Source organism: Xyrauchen texanus, chromosome 29, assembly GCF_025860055.1.
Source record: "Xyrauchen texanus isolate HMW12.3.18 chromosome 29, RBS_HiC_50CHRs, whole genome shotgun sequence".
Lineage (NCBI taxonomy): Eukaryota > Metazoa > Chordata > Actinopteri > Cypriniformes > Catostomidae > Xyrauchen > Xyrauchen texanus.
The window spans coordinates 22,446,989-22,465,321 of NC_068304.1; the positions used below are offsets into that span (position 1 = coordinate 22,446,989).

The 18,333-nt window shown below is 38.5% G+C and overlaps 2 protein-coding genes across 7 annotated transcripts in view; both read left to right on the forward strand.

Annotated features, from left to right (window-relative positions):
* LOC127622919 (rho family-interacting cell polarization regulator 1-like) overlaps positions 1-8,448 on the forward strand; it is an 81,948-nt gene extending 73,500 nt beyond the window's left edge. For 3 of the 6 annotated variants that reach the window (XM_052097085.1, XM_052097082.1, XM_052097081.1), the window contains exons 19-23: positions 79-237; positions 1,270-1,466; positions 3,543-3,626; positions 3,882-3,972; positions 4,854-8,448. In XM_052097085.1, coding sequence (XP_051953045.1) covers positions 79-237; positions 1,270-1,466; positions 3,543-3,626; positions 3,882-3,972; positions 4,854-4,951 — 629 coding nt within the window. In that variant the 3' untranslated portion in view covers positions 4,952-8,448. The remainder of the gene's footprint in view (positions 1-78; positions 238-1,269; positions 1,467-3,542; positions 3,627-3,881; positions 3,973-4,853) is intronic. The other 3 variants (XM_052097083.1, XM_052097086.1, XM_052097087.1) reach the window with 1 other exon arrangement.
* Positions 8,449-9,279: 831 nt separating this feature from the next.
* On the forward strand, positions 9,280-16,334 carry LOC127622921 (transcriptional repressor CTCF-like). Its single transcript, XM_052097091.1, has 12 exons — positions 9,280-9,468; positions 11,972-12,520; positions 12,627-12,963; positions 13,066-13,236; positions 13,341-13,474; positions 13,583-13,703; positions 13,813-13,962; positions 14,121-14,281; positions 14,724-14,906; positions 15,003-15,141; positions 15,630-15,845; positions 16,050-16,334. Exons 1-12 carry the CDS (start codon positions 9,295-9,297, stop codon positions 16,271-16,273), a joined length of 2,559 nt encoding a protein of 852 aa, XP_051953051.1. The 5' UTR covers positions 9,280-9,294; the 3' UTR covers positions 16,274-16,334.
* The last annotated feature ends 1,999 nt before the right edge of the window (positions 16,335-18,333 follow it).

Consider the following 18,333-nt stretch of genomic DNA (forward strand, 5'->3'; position numbering starts at 1 on the left):
TTGCCATATCAGATTATGTTTTGACCCTTGGTAACTTAGACTGATGTTTCTTCAAACCTGTGTGCGCGTCTCTGATAGTGTTTCTGCGTCTGGTGGAGCGGGTCCTTGAGAAAAAGCTGCCCAGGCGTAGTGGAGTTGTGGCCAAAGAGACGGTCACGCTCTTCCAGTTTTGGAGCTATTTGGAAGCAGAGGGAGTGAGTGAACTGGACATACACATTACTGAGCTTGCTGAAGAAGGTACGTTTGAGTGTTTTATTTGTGTGTGCCAGAGTATGAGAGAGAGTAGAATCAGAAATCATTATCACACCATACTCGTTAGCAGTGTGTATTTATTTTTCATGCTTGTATAACTGGTGCTAGCAGCATAGCTCAAGTGTTGCTGAACCATAGCTGCAAGTACAGTTTCAGCACTGAGCCTATTATAGCATTTACATTTTGCATTTTACATTTGGCAAACTCATATATCCAAAGCGACTTACAAATGAGGAACATAAGCAATTTTCTTACAAACTCAACAACATTTGAAGGATCACACTGCCAAGTTCAAAGAGTAGAGCAGAATAAAGTAACTGAGAATTTTAAATAATAAAAATAATTTGTAAAATTAATATAATAGTTTTTTCTCATAGAAAACGCATTATAAACACATATCAACAATACAAACATATTTTGGTATCGAGGTTTTTATGAAGCAGTATTACTATTGTGCTTTGTGCATGATGCAAGTTATATGCAGTGATAGGCACAAAAGAGTACCATACTTTCAAATATAAATCTGACAGAATCCAGATCATTTAAGCAGTTTATATTCTACATTTACAGGTTTGTGTTTCACTCCATGTAGATGAATTACTATATAGATGTAAATATAATCCCCTTCCTCATGTAAATTAGATTTCACTTCAATCAAGTTCTCAAAAGACATAAAATTTAAATAATGAATGGCCATTAGCACTTTATTTACTGTATAGAAACACTGTCAGTGTGAAAGCGTAATGCATTTTGCTTATGTGCAGCGAAAGTGTAAATGACTTATAGCCCTCTATCTTCTTCTATGAAACGTAAACATTCATTAGCAAGAGTGATTGTGCAACACATTTAGGAGTACTTTCGAACCCTGCCATACCATTATCCCCCACCACACCTCTCTTTGTGCTTTCTTATTTCATCTTTCCATTCCTCCCCCACCTAATATTCTCTTTTCACTATCCGTTTCATCCATTTCTTCCATTAACCACACTTCTGTCTCTCTTCCACATTCTCCTGCAGTGTGGCTAGTTCAGTGCCTGCAGTCTGGAGACCAGGATGTTCTGGTAAAGTCTCTGAAGAAGCCTCCAGAGTGCAGTCTGAAGAGGGAGGGCTTGCGGGCAGTCAGTCTGCTGCTGAGGGATGCAAGGGGGAAAGTGTGCAGTGCAGCTAGCTCTCTGCTGCGGAGTCTAGCTGATCAAACCCGCCACAGGGAGAGGGTAAGATGTTGCACTCAGGGTCCTCCTTCAAACATTGTGTTCTGTACTTTTGGAGGTGATTAGTGAACTGCAATTACAGTGCAAGTCAAGGGAACTTCCTGTTCTGAGTCGCACCCAAAATGTGGGCCGCCACTCAAATTCACGGGGACAGGGACAAAATATTTTTGGGTGGGCTACCCTCTCCCAAAAGAGCCATGAGTTGGCTATACTATAAAGGATGTCCCTGGTCACCCCCCGATAATGGTCCTGCCTAAAACAGTCATGTCTACAGTATATTGATAATTTTTAAACTGTTTTCAAACAAAAATGGGAATTAATTTGCCTAGAACTGACCAACTGAAGCCTTAAGTCCAAAAGGTGACTTTTTTTTTGGCCAGGCAGTGTAGGTTTCAGTGATGTGTAACTGTGGGTAGCCAATCATATGTTTAAAATGCAGTCATATGTTTAAGATATGATAAGAATTTTTTTCTCTATGTAAAATTTTACTCCTATAGAAATGTATAATACTTTTTAAACTTGTTTAAAATCTTGACCACTTGCATGAGATGACGACTCAAGTCGTATCAGTAACCGGTAACACTTTACAATAAGGTACTATTTGTTAACATGATCTAACAATGAACAATATTTACAGCATTTATTCATCTTAGTTAATGTTCATTTCAACATATACTAATACATTGTTCAAATAAAAGCATTTATTTGTTAACGTACTGTAGTTAATGCACTATAAACAAACATGAACTAACAATAAACCGTTTTTATTCACTTACATTAACAAAGATTAATAAATGCTTACGTAATGATACGTATTGCATTAACTAATGTCAATGAATGGAATCTAAGTGTTACCCAGAAACCTTATTACATGAAGAGGGTGCCCTCAGGGGGGCTGTCATGTTTTGATCACATAATGTCCGAATACTACAAGCTTTAAGGAATAGTTCACCAGAAAATGAAAATTCTTTCATCATTTACTCACTCTTTTGACATCCCAGATGTGTATGATGTTCTTTCATCTGCTGAACTCAAATGAAGATTTTTAGAAGAATTTCTCAGCACTTTTGGTCCATACAATGCAAGAGAATGGGTGCCAGAATTTTGAAGCTACACAAATCACATAAGTCAGTATTAAAGTAATCTGTGGGACTTCAGTGGTTAAAACAATGTCTTCAGAAGTGATGCGATAGGTGTGTGTGAGAAGCAGATCAATAGTTGAGTCCTTTTTTGCTAGAAATTATTCTCCCTGCCCAGTAGGGGACGATATGCATAAAGAAGGTGAATCACCAAAAACACAAGAAGAAGAATGTGAAAGTTAATGTGGAGATTGACTGAGCAGGGAGGAGAATGTATAGTATTCTGAAGACATGGATTTAATCACTGGAGTCAAATAGAATAGTTTTATGATGGCTTTATGTGCTTTTTGAGCACCCACCCACTTACATTGTATGGACCAGCAGAGCTGAAATATTATTCTTTTATATATGATATCTTCATATATGATATCTTCAAATATATATGATATCTTCAAATATATGATCATTTGTGTTCAGCAAAAGAAAGAAAGTCATACAAATCTGGGATGGCATGAGGGTGAGAAAATTTGAGAATTTTCATTTTTGGGTGAACTATCCCCTTTTCTCTCAGTAAGCACCCTGTTATTGGATACTTTCGCTCTTAGAATGACTGTCAATAATACATTTTTACTTTGCATTTCAATTATGCTGCATCCATGCCGCTAGGTGTTAGTGTATGGCATGAACAAAATTAACTGAACTTTTTTGGGGTTTCTGACATAAAAAACAAGGATTTCAGAACAAGCCGTTTTGCTGATCAGTTCCGATAGATGTTTTTTTTGGATTGGGGAGGAAGTTTTGAATTCTGATGTTACAGTATGTTTTCATAGATCAATGAACTCCTTATGTCTTCATATAATAAAGGAAAATTGTATTTCTCATGTTATGACACATTTCATAGTGATTTTACAAAGCAGTTAGTTTTCTTTGACACTCTGTTGTTCAGAAAGGATTGTGAATTAATCTACATGTGCTGTCTTGCATTACTGTTTTGTCTCAGGCACTTGTGAGCTGTCTAGAGCTACTAGAGGATGAGAGCATTGAGACGCGAGTTTGTGGATGTAAAGCACTCGCTTGTTTGAAGGTCAGTTCCTGTATAACGTCTAAACATTTCTCCCCAATAACCCGAACATCCTCAGTTGCACATCTCTTCACCCACATCAGATTTTTTTTTCTTCAATCTATTTGGTATTTCTGCTTAAATATAGCCTTGAAGTGTTGCACAGATTCTGCACTTTAGTAATCTGAGTTGGAATCAGATTTTATGCAGTATTACACCTCAATGCTAGTGCGGAACTTTTAAGTAAAGTGCCCTGCTGACTATGTTTATACATTACAGGCCAAAGAAAGCATTGAGCAGCTGGTGTATCTGTGCCGGTCAGATATGGAGGATGTGAGGGATGCTGCCAAACAAGCTCTCCTTGTGCTAGGTAAGCAGTGCAATAAATATCTGGAAATAGACTCATGGAGTAATAGGGAAACCAAGAATAGATTCTGTAGAGATTAAAGAGCTTGAGACACAGGAGCAAGTGGACCCAGATTTTACATGGGACATTAAGTAATGGTACAGTGCAATACTGTATTTAATGTAGTCTGGGTGTGTATTTTCTTTTACCTTGCATCTTTTTTTTTTTTTTTTTTTTTACACGTTTTAAAGTTTAACTATGGATAATTATATGGTTAGTTGTATTTTATTATTTGTGTTTAGAATTGTCAGGCCTGCATCCCGTTGTTGGGTCAAGAACCATTGGCGTAGCTCATATTCATATTGACTCAATGATTAATGTAACACAATTTTTTCTGTTAATGTTTAAGGTCAAGAATAAACCAAATGTCTGTGTGCTCCCTAAATATATTTTAAATCTTTTGACTGCTGTTCTTCTGTTCCAATGCATCACACATTAATTAAAGTTTTTGAACCAGTGAATTAAAACCTTGAGCATTTTCAATCAGTATTCCCCTACTGTGCAAATTGCCCCACCATGTACATTTTGTGTCTTCTGCATATTTTTGGAAAATAATCATGAATCGTTCCAAAATGGAACCGATTTGTGATTTCAGTTTTTTATTATTTTATATACAAAATATAAGTCTAATATTTGGATAGATTAACAGGCCTATCTACTCCATTGACAAAAATAGTATTATGTTTTTTTTTTTTTTTAAATAGGCCTACGTTGAGTCATTATAATGTAACAGAGCTGAAACATAATTTAGAGCTAAAAATACATTAATGCAATGGTTGGTAACAGTACATGTCACTTTATTGTGCTTCAGTTTCTTCTGTATGATTACTTTATTTCTCATGCAGGTGAGGAGGGAAAGATGGCCCATCGACACGTTGAGTCCTCCCAAGATGGAATGTCTCGCCTTTTTGCACCTGGCAGTATGGCCAGCACCGCCTTCTAACGCAATCAACTGATGCTCATAGAAAACAATTTACTCATGCCTCAGTATATTCACCTACATGATCATGCCAGTAACAAACTATTAATTGCACACTATGAAAAACTATCCAGTGTACACTATACAGATGTATATGTGCAAATCAGTATCCTTGAATACATGGACAGATATGAATCCAATCATTGGACAAGAGGACTTGTATGTCAGTCTGTATGTTATGAATATTTTGGATATGGCCTAAGATAAACTACTGTAAAGTAATATAGTAAGATGCATAGAGAGAGAGTGGGGGTGTGAGTGGGTTTATTAAATGGATGGTTCACCCAAATATGAAAATTCTGTTATCATTTACTCACTCTCATGCCATTACAGATGTGTATGACTTTCTTTCTTCTGTAGAACACAGAGATTTTTATAAGAATATCTCTGCTCTGAAGGTCCATAAAGCACATAAAGGCCCCATAGAAGTAATCCATAAGACTACAGTGGTTTAATCCAAATGTTCATAAGTGATATAATATGTGTGGGTGAAAAATAGATGAATATTTAAGTCCTTTTTTACTATAAATCTCCACTTCCACATTCTTTTTTTTTTTTGTGTGATTTAGCATTCTTTGTACATATCACCACACACTGGTTGGAGCTGGTTAAAGAGGGAGATTTATAGTAAAAAAGGACTTAAAGATTTATCTGTTTCTCATCCACACCTATCTTTTCACTTCTAAAGATATAGATATAACCACTGTCGTATGGATTACTTTTATGCTGCCTTTATGTGCTTTTTGTGCTACAAAGTTCTGGTCACCATTCACTTACATCGAATGGACTATCAGAGCTGAGATATTAGTGTTCTGCTGAAGAAAGAAAATTCATACACATCTGGGATGGTATGAAAGTGAGTAAATGATGAGAGAATTTTCATTTTTGGGTGAACTAGTTTTTTAAGAATGTTTTGCTGCCTTATGATTTGTCCCAATGGTGTTGCCTTTACGATTCATGAAAGCTGAACCCTGATCAGCAGTACAAGTGATGACTGTGCTGATAGTGATTGGAGATGTTATTTTCACTTTATTGATGCAAGTAGGCTGCGACTACCTGCAGAGTATATAGAGAGCCTACTACACTTTGTCAAGAGTGTTTATGTGTGTGTGTACATATTAATTGGAGAATGAATGTTGGTAGTTTAACAGGGACCTTGTTGCCATTAAAAGTGTAACAGTGTCATCATTCCATACTGTCAGAAGCTTTATTGACACAGAATATATCTATAGCCCATCGGAAGTGTATATGTTTTGTTGTAATTTAGTTTAAATGTTTAAGTACTCAATAACAAATGCAGATTTGTTTTTATTCACCATGCACTTCCCAAGATTTAAGCGACTGGCAATGTACAATCTGCTGTAAAGGTGGTGAGAAGCTATTATTTTTTATCATTATTTTGATTGAAAGATGTAAACTGTGGTGAATATTGCCTTTTGCAAAAGGTTCAGACAGCCTCTCCATGCATGTGATTTCTAGACTGCTTGACTCTGAGCATTTTTTTCCAGTGCTGCTAGACGAAGCATCTGATCTGTAACCATAGAGGGTTCATTTTGCATAGCATTGTTTTCTCGCCAAATTTGTTCCAGACTTCATTATGGACAAAGAATGCCTCTACAGTGTATAAGTGCCTCAAAATAGTATAGGGAGCATGAGAATGAGATACTTTATTTAAAACTCAAGATTGCAGTTTAGGATTACAAACTGCGGAACAGATTTGAATATATATTTTTCATTATTACTTACAGGTTGTGCAGCATTAAAGAAGTGAGATACTTTTGCTTCCCCCCCTCTTCTTAAATGTGTATATTGTCTGACAAGGCTGACATCAACTGTAAAGGAAACTATTAAAATTATAAACACTAAAACTTGGATGTCTAATTTATGAACAAATATGAAACTTTGCCAAACTTTAAACAAATTAATTTTCATATAGATTTATACACACATATATACACTCACCTAAAGGATTATTAGGAACACCTGTTCAATTTCTCATTAATGCAATTATCTAATCAACCAATCACGTGGCAATTGCTTCAATGTATTTAGGGGTGTGGTCCTGGTCAAGACAATCTCCTGAACTCCAAACTGAATGTCAGAATGGGAAAGAGAGGTGATTTAAGCAATTTTGAGCGTGGCATGGTTGTTGGTGCCAGACGGGCCGGTCTGAGTATTTCACAATCTGCTCAGTTACTGGGATTTTCACGCACAACCATTTCTAGGGTTTACAAAGAATGGTGTGAAAAGGGAAAAACATCCAGTATGCGGCAGTCCTGTGGGCGAAAATGCCTTGTTGATGCTAGAGGTCAGAGGAGAATGGGCCGACTGTTTCAAGCTGATAGAAGAGCAACTTTGCCTGAAATAACCACTCGTTACAACTGAGGTTTGCAGCAAAGCATTTGTGAAGCCACAACAAGCACACCCTTGAGGCAGATGGGCTACAACAGCAGAAGACCCCACCGGGTACCACTCATCTCCACTACAAATAGGAAAAAGAGGCTACAATTTGCAAGAGCTCACCAAAATTGGACAGTTGAAGACTGGAAAAATGTTGCCTGGTCTGATGAGTCTCGATTTCTGTTGAGACATTCAGATGGTAGAGTCAGAATTTGGCGTAAACAGAATGAGAACATGGATCCATCATGCCTTGTTACCACTGTGCAGGCTGGTGGTGGTGGTGTAATGGTGTGGGGGATGTTTTCTTGGCACACTTTAGGCCCCTTAGTGCCACAGCCTACCTGAGCATTGTTTCTGACCATGTCCATCCCTTTATGGCCACCATGTACCCATCCTCTGATGGCTACTTCCAGCAGGATAATGCACCATGTCACAAAGCTCGAATCATTTCAAATTGGTTTCTTGAACATGACAATGAGTTCACTGTACTAAAATGGCCCCCACAGTCACCAGATCTCAACCCAATAGAGCATCTTTGGGATGTGGTGGAACGGGAGCTTCGTGCCCTGGATGTGCATCCCACAAATCTCCATCAACTGCTAGATGCTATCCTATCAATATGGGCCAACATTTCTAAAGAATGCTTTCAGCACCTTGTTGAATCAATGCCACGTAGAATTAAGGCAGTTCTGAAGGCGAAAGGGGGTCAAACACAGTATTAGTATGGTGTTCCTAATAATCCTTCAGGTGAGTGTATATACTCACACATATGCAGGGTTGGGGAGTAACAGTATACATGTAATGGGAATATGTATTAAAATACAAAATATAAGGAACTGTGTTCCACTACAGTTTAAATCATTGGTAATTAGAATACAGTTACATTCAAAAAGTATTTTGATTACTGAAGAGATTACGTTGCATTTTATTGTAATTTGTTTCATTTAACATTTAGTCCTTTCAGGTGGAAAACATTTATACATATAAATGATGCAATTCAAAGTGCATTTGAACAGCAGTGAAACACTTATGATTTGTTTGGAAGTTTGGAGCACAAGAAATAAAAATAAACCTTGTGTATATTGTCAGCCCTATGGAATGATATTCAGCTTTATGCTAAACTAAAATGCTATTTCTAGCCATTTGACTGGCACATATTACCAGACACAATCATATTTTTTATCAAGAAAATTCATGTTGGATCATAATTTATTTTTTCCTAGTAAGACCTTTGAAATTAGGGCAAAAATCGTAGGCTTGATATAATTTTTTTTATTGTTTTCCTGTAAAAATATCTAAAAATCTTTAAAAACAAGATCAATTTGATTGATACTGCATGAGATATTTAGGTTTTTCAGAGAATGTATTTTTAACATGTATATTGTGTCTTACTGTACTGGCAGAGTTTTTATAGTCAAAAAAAGTGAAAAAAAAATCTGTCAGTGCTGAATAAGTAATCCAAAGTATTTAGAATACGTTACAAATTACATTTTACAGCATGCATTCTGTAATATGTAGTGGAATACGTTTAAAAAGTAACCCTCCCAACCCTGTATGTAAATATATATATATCTACACACATGCTCACAAATAAAGACTTGAGCAAGAAACCACCATATGATGGTCGATTAACAGGAAAAAGGAACATTGCTATTAAGTAATAGAGAAGCCCATTTCAACATTGTATTGATTAAACTAGTCTCTTCTAATGTTATCCAACAATACTTATCTCGTGTAATAGGATGACCATATGTTACAATGTAAAATTATATATTTAAACCTATTTGACCGTTTCATTAAAAAGCAGCCCACATTTGTAATTCAAACGTAGCGCCCCACACGGCCAATCCGCACACTGCCTGTGTTTACAGCCCTCCCCCTCGCCACCGCCCCCCTGCACGCCACGCATGCGCAACAGCCGCTCAAGGCCGCCATTTTGTGCGGAGCCTACTCTGCAAAAGCGGGAGAGGATTAAAACCGCCAGAGGAGAAGGACGCAATTTTACTCCGTCTCGTACTGAAGGAAGAACAAACCCTGGGCTTTCTGTCGAATTCAACGCGAGAGCAAATCACGAAACGCAGGTAAAACAGCACTACTTTTCCGAAAGGGAGGAATTTTGCAGGAGCTTTAATCGGCCTCTAGGTGTCACGATGGGGCTCCCAGTCCAGGCGGCTGGCGGGGGGTGTTTGTCTCCCTCTATCGTTATCGAAAATTTAGCAAAAAACATTTATAACCCAGAAGTTCGGGCTTTTGCCCGACTATTAAGCACTATTGAAACTATATCAGACGACATTTCGCCGAGATGGCCATTTTTAGCGCAAGGATGTTTGTTTCAATCTTTAGGCCAGGCGTCCATTTTCTGTTTCTTCTCTTTGTTTCCTGTCTTTAGAAACCCGCCGTTTCTGCACGCGCACTTAGCCAACTAGCTAATGTGCCGCATACACTTCGCCAGCTTTCAAGTCCCACCACATCCAAATGCTCTCAAACAAACCCCTACATGTAAAAACACTGCTTTAATATCTAATCCAAAATGTTTTAAGCAGAATATGAGTGTTTCTACTACATAAATGTCAATCGAGCGCCAGTCGCTATGTTCTCGCCCCTCCTCGCGCAGTTAAATTTCAAACACGAGCCGATGAAACATTCACTCGTTTCTGCGATAATAAAGTCCAACTACTGTGGCTTCGGTACGCTGTGATCTCTTCATCTCTCCTAGAAATCGATTTGAATTGAGTTCAGATCGAAGTTGTTGAAAATGAACCCCATATTTGACCGTCGGTTCTGTTGCTGCTAGCTTATTGCGCAGATTTAAATCAAACGAGGAAGATGCCGTTGCTAAATGGCACCGATGGCCATATTCCTTAAGACGTACGCTCTCTGGCTCCAGGTTTTTAGGGGTTACCGCCTAAAACACCTGAATCGCCGCAGATGTTGGTCTCTGTGCGACCGCTCACTCTTATTGAAAGACTAACCTGAAGCAACACACGACTGAACGGATAAAAACTGTAGAGAGCTCCCTCTACAACCCGACTGGTAGTGGTACAAAAACACGATTAACCGTCTCAGAATGCCCTCTTGCTGTGGGAAATCATAAGAGTGTTTTTAAACGTGTGGAGGTTGGAGGTAGTGGACACAATTGCCCCGTTTTGTTGGTTAAACTGGGTTTGGCAATGTCGAGCGATCATGCAGTCTAGTGAGGAAGTACGAGTGAATGATATGATGCTTTCTGGCGCCCGATCAAGAGTTCACAAACGTGGTTTTGGGGTGAATGAAAGTAACTAAACATTTAGCTGAGCTTTCGTTGAACGAATTGAAATGTAACAATTAGTACAACAAAAATCATTAGGGCATTGTAAATAGCTGTTTTGGCGCTGTATGGATATTAGGAATACTAACTAGTACACAAGAAGCATCTTACCAATGTGGACCTGAATTATTAGCGTTAATGAAAACTAAAATGAAAACATTTTCGTTAACTCAACAAAAAAAATGAATCTTAATCAAAAGCAAAAATTAAGAAACTTTGGAGACCTCTTGACCCAATCCCAGATTTGTTTTTATGACAGTGTTGGTAAAATGGGAAATAAATTATTTGAAATATTTTTTTATATATTTTCTGAAACACTTTCACAGCATATGTAATATTTACAAGCATCAAATAATTTTTTGTACTTTTTAGCACCTTAAAAATATTTACTTTTTTTTTTTTTTTGTTGGTAGTTGCCCTTTTCCCACAGGTAGTCATGAATGAGCTCTGTCATACACCCTGATTTAAAGTATTCCGTTTAAAACTCAAAAAGTTAATTTGATTACTTCTCAAATATTATTTGTATTTAATGACATATAGATATAATAGGGGTCAAGTTTAACTGTCCCACTTTACCCATTTTCACCCTGTATTATAACATTTGAAACATTTACAATTAAACATGAACATGCCTCTAGATAGAGGTAACACAATTTGATCCTGTGATATTTATTGACATGAGTCCTATATGTTACCAGTAAACCAGTGCTTATGCTTTGCCAGCCTTAAAATACTAAAACTAAAGTAAAAACGATCTAAACTGAAACTAGAAAAGACTGCGAAAATTACAGCTAAGAGAAATTGTGGGGGAAACTCAACTAAATCAAATTAACAAATATCGAATAGAAATCTAAACTATAATAGCCCTGTTCAAGATAAGATAGAAGGCTTTATTAGCCTAGCTAATATTAACTTTTCTTTGAAAATCTATTCTTTATTTTTATTTTACATTATTTGATTGACTGCCTTGGTTTATTTGCATTCCAACAGGTTGAGCTAGGTAGTAAGCAGAGTTGAGACAGATAGCTCATTCATCGGAGACACAGGTGTAGGGAGATGAAGTATTCCTTTTTGATGCAGGTAAACTCCTAGTATGCTCTGCAAACACCAAAGTCATTTGTTTGCAATGGAGGTGTCAACTCGACTCAATTGTTCTCATTGATATATTTGATAGCAGCCTGTCTCTCTGTATGCATGTAAGTAAACACGGCTCAGATTGCAGTCAGGTAGGACAATTCTAGTGCTGAATTCCAACACTTTGATCTTTCTCACTGTAGGTATTACCCATGGAAGGGGGACCGACTGAGGCATTGGTGGAAGAGGCGGGGGATGCTTTTAAGGCCAAGGAATGTAAGACGTACCAAAGGCGGCGAGAGGATGAAGAGGTTGGAGCTGAACTACTGCAGGCTGCTGGGTTAGAGCAAGCCCATGCTGAAGTAGAATCTGTAGTGGAGACCCAGCAGCAAATGGTAGAGGGAGTAGTTAATGTCAGCAACAGTGTTGAGATGATGGTGATGGATACCCTGGACCCTGCCCTGCTCCAGATGAAGACCGAAGTCATGGAGGCTGCTGTCGGAGCACCTGTTGTGGCTGGTGCAGCCCATGAAGCCACAGTCACCACTGTTGATGATACTCAGATCATCACCCTGCAGGTGGTGAACATGGAGGAGCAGCAGTTGGGCTTGGGAGAGCTCCAGCTTGTGCAAGTGCCCGTCACTGCAGCCACTGTAGAAGAGCTGCAGGGGACACTGGTGGATGCCACCTCAATGCCTAAAGATGGAGAGCCAGTCATCTGTCACACCCTGCCATTACCTGAGGGTTTTCAGGTCGGTCATAATTTATATTCTGATTTGAATGGATTCACTGAGATATGGCAAGCTTGGACTGTGCTCACTTCAATCTAAATTGTTTTTTTTTTTTTTTTTTTTATAGGTTGTCAAGGTGGGTGCAAATGGAGAGGTGGAGACAGTGGAGCAAGATGAGCTCCAGGCTCAAGAGGAGCAGCCTCAACCACAGGAGGAGGAGATGGCTGAAGTCCAAAATGATGACCCCACCTGGCCTAAAGATCCAGACTACACACCCCCTGTTAAAAAGACCAAGAAAACAAAGAAAAGCAAGCTGCGCTACAACACAGAGGGAGACAAAGACATGGATGTTTCAGTGTATGATTTCGAGGAGGAGCAACAGGAGGGACTGCTCTCTGAGGTCAATGCTGAGAAAGTTGTGGGCAACATGAAGCCGCCCAAACCAACCAAAATCAAGAAGAAAGGTGAGAACTCTTGACTGTGCACAAAGCTGACATTTACATGAAATTAAAATCTGATCTCATAATAGTGTAATATCTGAGCTTGATCTAATTCATTGCATGCAGGTGTAAAGAAGACATTCCAGTGCGAGCTGTGCAGTTATACCTGTCCACGACGTTCCAACCTCGACCGCCATATGAAGAGCCACACGGATGAGAGGCCTCACAAGTGCCATCTGTGTGGACGAGCCTTCAGGACTGTCACCTTGCTGAGGAACCACCTCAACACCCACACAGGTACATAATCTCTTGTGCTACATTATAGATAAAGTTTTGGAATGGAACATCAGTTCACTTGTGTGAATAAAAAATGTAACCTTATTTTTTTATTTTTCTGACAGGCACCAGACCCCACAAATGCACTGACTGTGACATGGCCTTTGTCACCAGTGGAGAGCTGGTGCGACACAGACGCTACAAGCACACCCATGAGAAACCGTTCAAGTGCTCCATGTGTGACTATGCCAGTGTGGAGGTTGGTCTAAGAGCATTACCTTGTATAACGTGTTTGTAAAAGGATTGATTCTCTATACTACATCTGAATTTTTGTACTAAGTTGAGGCATAAAATTGATACGTTGCAGGTCAGTAAGCTGAAGCGCCACATTCGTTCCCACACTGGAGAGCGTCCGTTCCAGTGCAGTTTGTGCAGCTATGCCAGCAGAGACACCTATAAGCTGAAGAGACATATGAGGACCCACTCAGGTCAGCAGCACAGACTCCCACTTGTCACCACTCAGCTTATTAGTGTCATGTTTTTGTTCCGTTATTTAAAAGGTTTGGCAAATGACAATATTTCTTGTCTATTCTATAGGAGAGAAGCCCTATGAGTGCTACATCTGTCATGCACGGTTCACTCAGAGTGGCACCATGAAAATGCACATTCTGCAGAAGCACACCGAGAATGTGGCGAAGTTTCACTGCCCCCACTGTGACACTGTTATCGCCCGCAAGAGTGATCTCGGTAAGACCCTTTGCTGTTATCTTCAGCATTTACCATTTGTGGTATTTGCGGGTTGAGTATTGAGGTTTTTTTTTTTTTAACTCTTAACAAGAAGTTACAATATTTTGGTTCTTAATTGTGGTGTTCCAATTGACATGTTTTAACTTCTGCGTCCCAAGGTGTGCATCTCCGTAAGCAGCATTCCTACATTGAGCAGGGCAGGAAGTGCCGTTACTGTGATGCGGTGTTCCATGAGCGCTATGCTCTCATCCAGCATCAGAAGTCCCACAAAAACGAGAAACGTTTCAAGTGTGACCAGTGTGACTATGCTTGCCGTCAGGTCAGACAGCTCATCCAATGCTATGAAAATTCTTGTAATTAACTTGCTTGCATGTAAAAATGGCGGTTAACCCCAAAATGAAAATTTTAGTTGTTTACTTGCAATCATTATGTTCTAAACTATGAGATGTTTTCTTCCATGGAAGACTGAAGGAGATGGGGACTGACATTTTCACTCACTATTCACCTCATTGTAATTAAAATAGATTCAATGAAATTGAATGTTGACTTGGGCCAACATCCTGCTTGATACCTTTCATGGAAGAAAGTCATACAGGTTTGGAACTACAAAAGTGAATGATAAGAGAATTTTCACTTTTTGGATGAACTTAGTCTTTATTTTTCATATCTCATTTTGACATTGAAAGAGCAAGTGGTACAAAACAGTGTAGTTCACTTCTTTAACTTAAGTTAATGAAGTTTTGTGTCCTCTTTGCTTACAGGAGCGTCACATGGTCATGCACAAGCGTACTCATACTGGAGAGAAGCCATATGCATGCAGCCAATGTGAGAAAACTTTCAGGCAGAAACAGCTCCTGGACATGCACTTCCGGCGTTACCACGACCCCAACTTTGTACCCACCTCCTTTGTATGCACCAAATGTGGCAAGACCTTCACTCGCAGGGTATGATGACCTATTAAAGGAGGTTAGACATGTTTAAATGTGCCACTAGATGCTGTGAACAGTGTCTAATGAAGTGGATCTGTTTGAATCTGACAGAATACCATGGCCAGGCATGCTGAGAACTGCACTGGTGAAGATTCTGGTGATGGAGAGAATGGAACTCCATCCAAGAGAACCCGTGGGGGCAGAAAGAGGAAGATGCGCTCTAGAAAGGATGATGATGAAGATGACAGTGGTGAGTGGCTTGGCTCTAGTTCTTTTATTGTGCTGTGTTCAAATACTTAACATGAGATTAATCTTATTGGCAAGAACTTGATTATCTGAACTTTTTCAAGGGTTATGTATGTCATTGCAAACCTGTATAATATTTCTTCCGTGGATAACAAAAGGAGATTATTTTATCATGGCAGAATATTTTTAGTTACTTGCAGCCTCAGTCACCATTCACTTTCATTTTGTGGAAAAAAAGGTGACTTAACATTTTTAAGATCTCCTTTTATATTCCACAGAAAAAAGAAGTCCTATGGGTATGGCACAATACAATGTTGAGTAAATGATGAAAATATCTTTTTTTGGGTAAACTTGCCCTTGAACGTGTATTGGCAGAATGGATTGATTTTATCTGAATGATCTCTTATGCTTAATACAAATCATGTATTAAGTGGCTCTTACAGTTGCTCTGAATGGTTTTATGTAAGTTAAACACTGATCTGAATGTCTCAGATGAGCATGGAGAGCCTGATTTGGATGACATTGACGAAGAAGATGAGGAGGAGGAGGAGGAGCATCTTGAAGAACAACATATCATGGTAGAACAGGCTCCACCCAGCATTCCCATCCCTGCTCCTGTTGAGCCTCCTGTAAAGAGGAAACGGGGCAGACCCCCCAAGAACACACCCAAGGCCTCGCCTACCAAGTCTGCTGCCAAAACCCCTGCAGGTAAAAAGGGTACTTTTGAAAATATTTTTCAAAAAGTCCTGAATGAGTTTGAGTTTTTATCAAAGATATATTAAAAACATTTTTTGTGTTTTTTTATGAATATATCCCTGCTTCCATGAAAATGGGTATGGAAGCTGGTGTGGTGTTAAATCACAAACTGCAAAAAGTTTTTCGCTGGGTTTAATAAAACACTGTTTCTCCTAGAAACTGCTGCAATTATTCAGGTGGAGGATGAAAGCACAGGGGCCATTGAGAACATCATAGTGAAGAAGGAGCCAGAGGGCGCTGAAGCAGCTGCAGCCCCACCAGTGGTGGAGGAGATGGAGACAATTGAGGCTGAAATAGAAACCGTGCAGATAGCCGTCCCTGACACTGCACCTAATGGCGATCTTACTCCTGAAATGATCCTTAGCATGATGGACCGGTGATCTGGGGATGTATGTAGACACATCTTGCATAAATGCATCCCTATCCGTGTCCCTTGATTTTTTTTTTATATATATATATATATATATATATATATATATATATATATATATATATATATATGTGTGCTCACGTTTCTCTTCAACACTTCCTTTTAATATCACACCTCTTATTTTCTTGTGTCCTCATATGTTTATTCCTCAAAGTCTTTAATCAGATTTATCTTGAGGAAGTAAGACTTCATATTCCAATAACCATTTTCCATAAAACCATGTTTTTAACTTCTCAGAGTTGTTCAATTTTGTCTCTTCATAATGTTTAGATTCATGAGGATCACAAAATAATGCATGTTTTTTTTTTTTTTTTTTTGTCTATTTTAGTAGTAGTTCACCAGAGTTCTTTTTGCTGTCTGTAGAGAGGACTGCACAGCATCTTATTTAACTTGGTGTACTACATGCATCTAGACATAATTTTCAAGATAACCTGCTGTTTATTTGACCATTTAAGTCTGACATTACCATGGCAATATTGGGAAATTATATCATTTTGTGCCTGGTCAAGCTTTGATCTCTAAAATCGCTGTCACTGCTGTAGAAATGAGCTGCTTTTTTTTTTTTTTTTTTTTTAATACCCCATCTGTCTGAGAATGTCCTCTCAATGTTGGACATTTATGATGATTTATCATTTGCTGTTTGTTCCCTTTGTGCTCTTTCACTGGTCACAGTTGATAATGTTAGAGTAGAAATGTAGCCATCTGATTGTCAAACCAGGGACGATGACATCCATCCATCAAGTGTTTAAAAAAACCTGCGGTTGATAAAAATTGTGCAAAATAAGGTAATCTTGGCTAGTCTTGCTTGTAAATAATTTTTATTTTCTGTTTTATTATGAATATTTTAATCTTTTTCTAGTGAATTGATTGTCCTGAATGCAATGGCTTTTAACAGTAGTTTTCTGGAAACATGCCACTGAAGGCTTTCAAATGACTTGTTGGGGCAAAATAAAAGCCAGAATAATCATGTAGGCTGCATAACCCCTTGTCTTTCTGTAGCTTGAATCATTGCATTTGAGTCTGCTCAAACTCGCTTGTTGGGGAGTGGTTGCTTGATGTTGCAGCTAATCTTTTTACCACCTGTTACTTTAAAGGCGACAAAAAAGTGAGCTTTAATATTGTTCCATGTGACAGGCTTCCATGCTGAATTTAGTTTTGGCTTTGTAAAAAGGAGGAAAAGGGACAGAACTGGGGACATTGAACGTCTCAAATTACTTTGAGACAGATCTTTTGTGAAGTGGTCATGTTCCCCATAACCTGCTCCCAATCTTGAACTGTACGTGACCTGAAAGAGTTTGATTATATTTAATGGGATACTAAAAAGAGACTTATAAAAGATATCTTGCCGTTTACAGTAGATTTTTCAGACCACGACTAATTTAAGTAGTTTGATAAGAGTGTTTGAAGAAGCTATTTTGATACAAACTGTTTCTAGAGGGGGAAGCTTGGCTGGAACATTTGTAAAAAGTTTGTCATCATTTGTGCAAAAGAGCAATGTCCTTATTTCTGATGATTTTGTTTTCTGATTCAGAATGAAGATTTTCCTCCATGTATTTGCATTTAAATTGCATTCTTATTTTTAAGCTCTTAAAATTCTAGGTGAATGCATTTTTTTTTTTTTTTTACCTAGCTGTACTGTGTGAATTTTACAATGGTCAGAAAATCTACCTTAAAGACATTTATTATGGCTGGGTGGGGCTGAGAGGGCATATGAATCAAGATGGTGTGGAGAATGTATTGCTGTACAGCTAATAAAAAAATATTGTCCCCATTTCAGTGTTTGTTTTCTCCTCTTGCTAAATAATTTTCCACAGGAAGTTGAGATGGGTTTTTTTTTGTTTGTTTGTTTCCCCCCTTCAAAGAAACCATTTCTGATTCACAAGTAGTTTCACCCATAACTTTGAACTCTGTTACACTGGGGTGGGGGGGGATAAAAGATTAGCCCTGCCTAGTCATAATTTAATGTGTTTTTACAAGAACCGCCACTGTTTTTAGCCCCCAACCTGTCAA

Bases quoted from the DNA above. Each gene is read 5' to 3' on its own strand.
- LOC127622921 (XM_052097091.1), top strand. From the start codon at position 9,295: ATGCGCAACAGCCGCTCAAGGCCGCCATTTTGTGCGGAGCCTACTCTG. The intron at 12,521-12,626 runs GTCGGTCATAAT...TTTTTTTTATAG, and splicing joins CATTACCTGAGGGTTTTCAG to GTTGTCAAGGTGGGTGCAAA. The intron at 13,963-14,120 runs GTAAGACCCTTT...CTGCGTCCCAAG, and splicing joins CGCCCGCAAGAGTGATCTCG to GTGTGCATCTCCGTAAGCAG.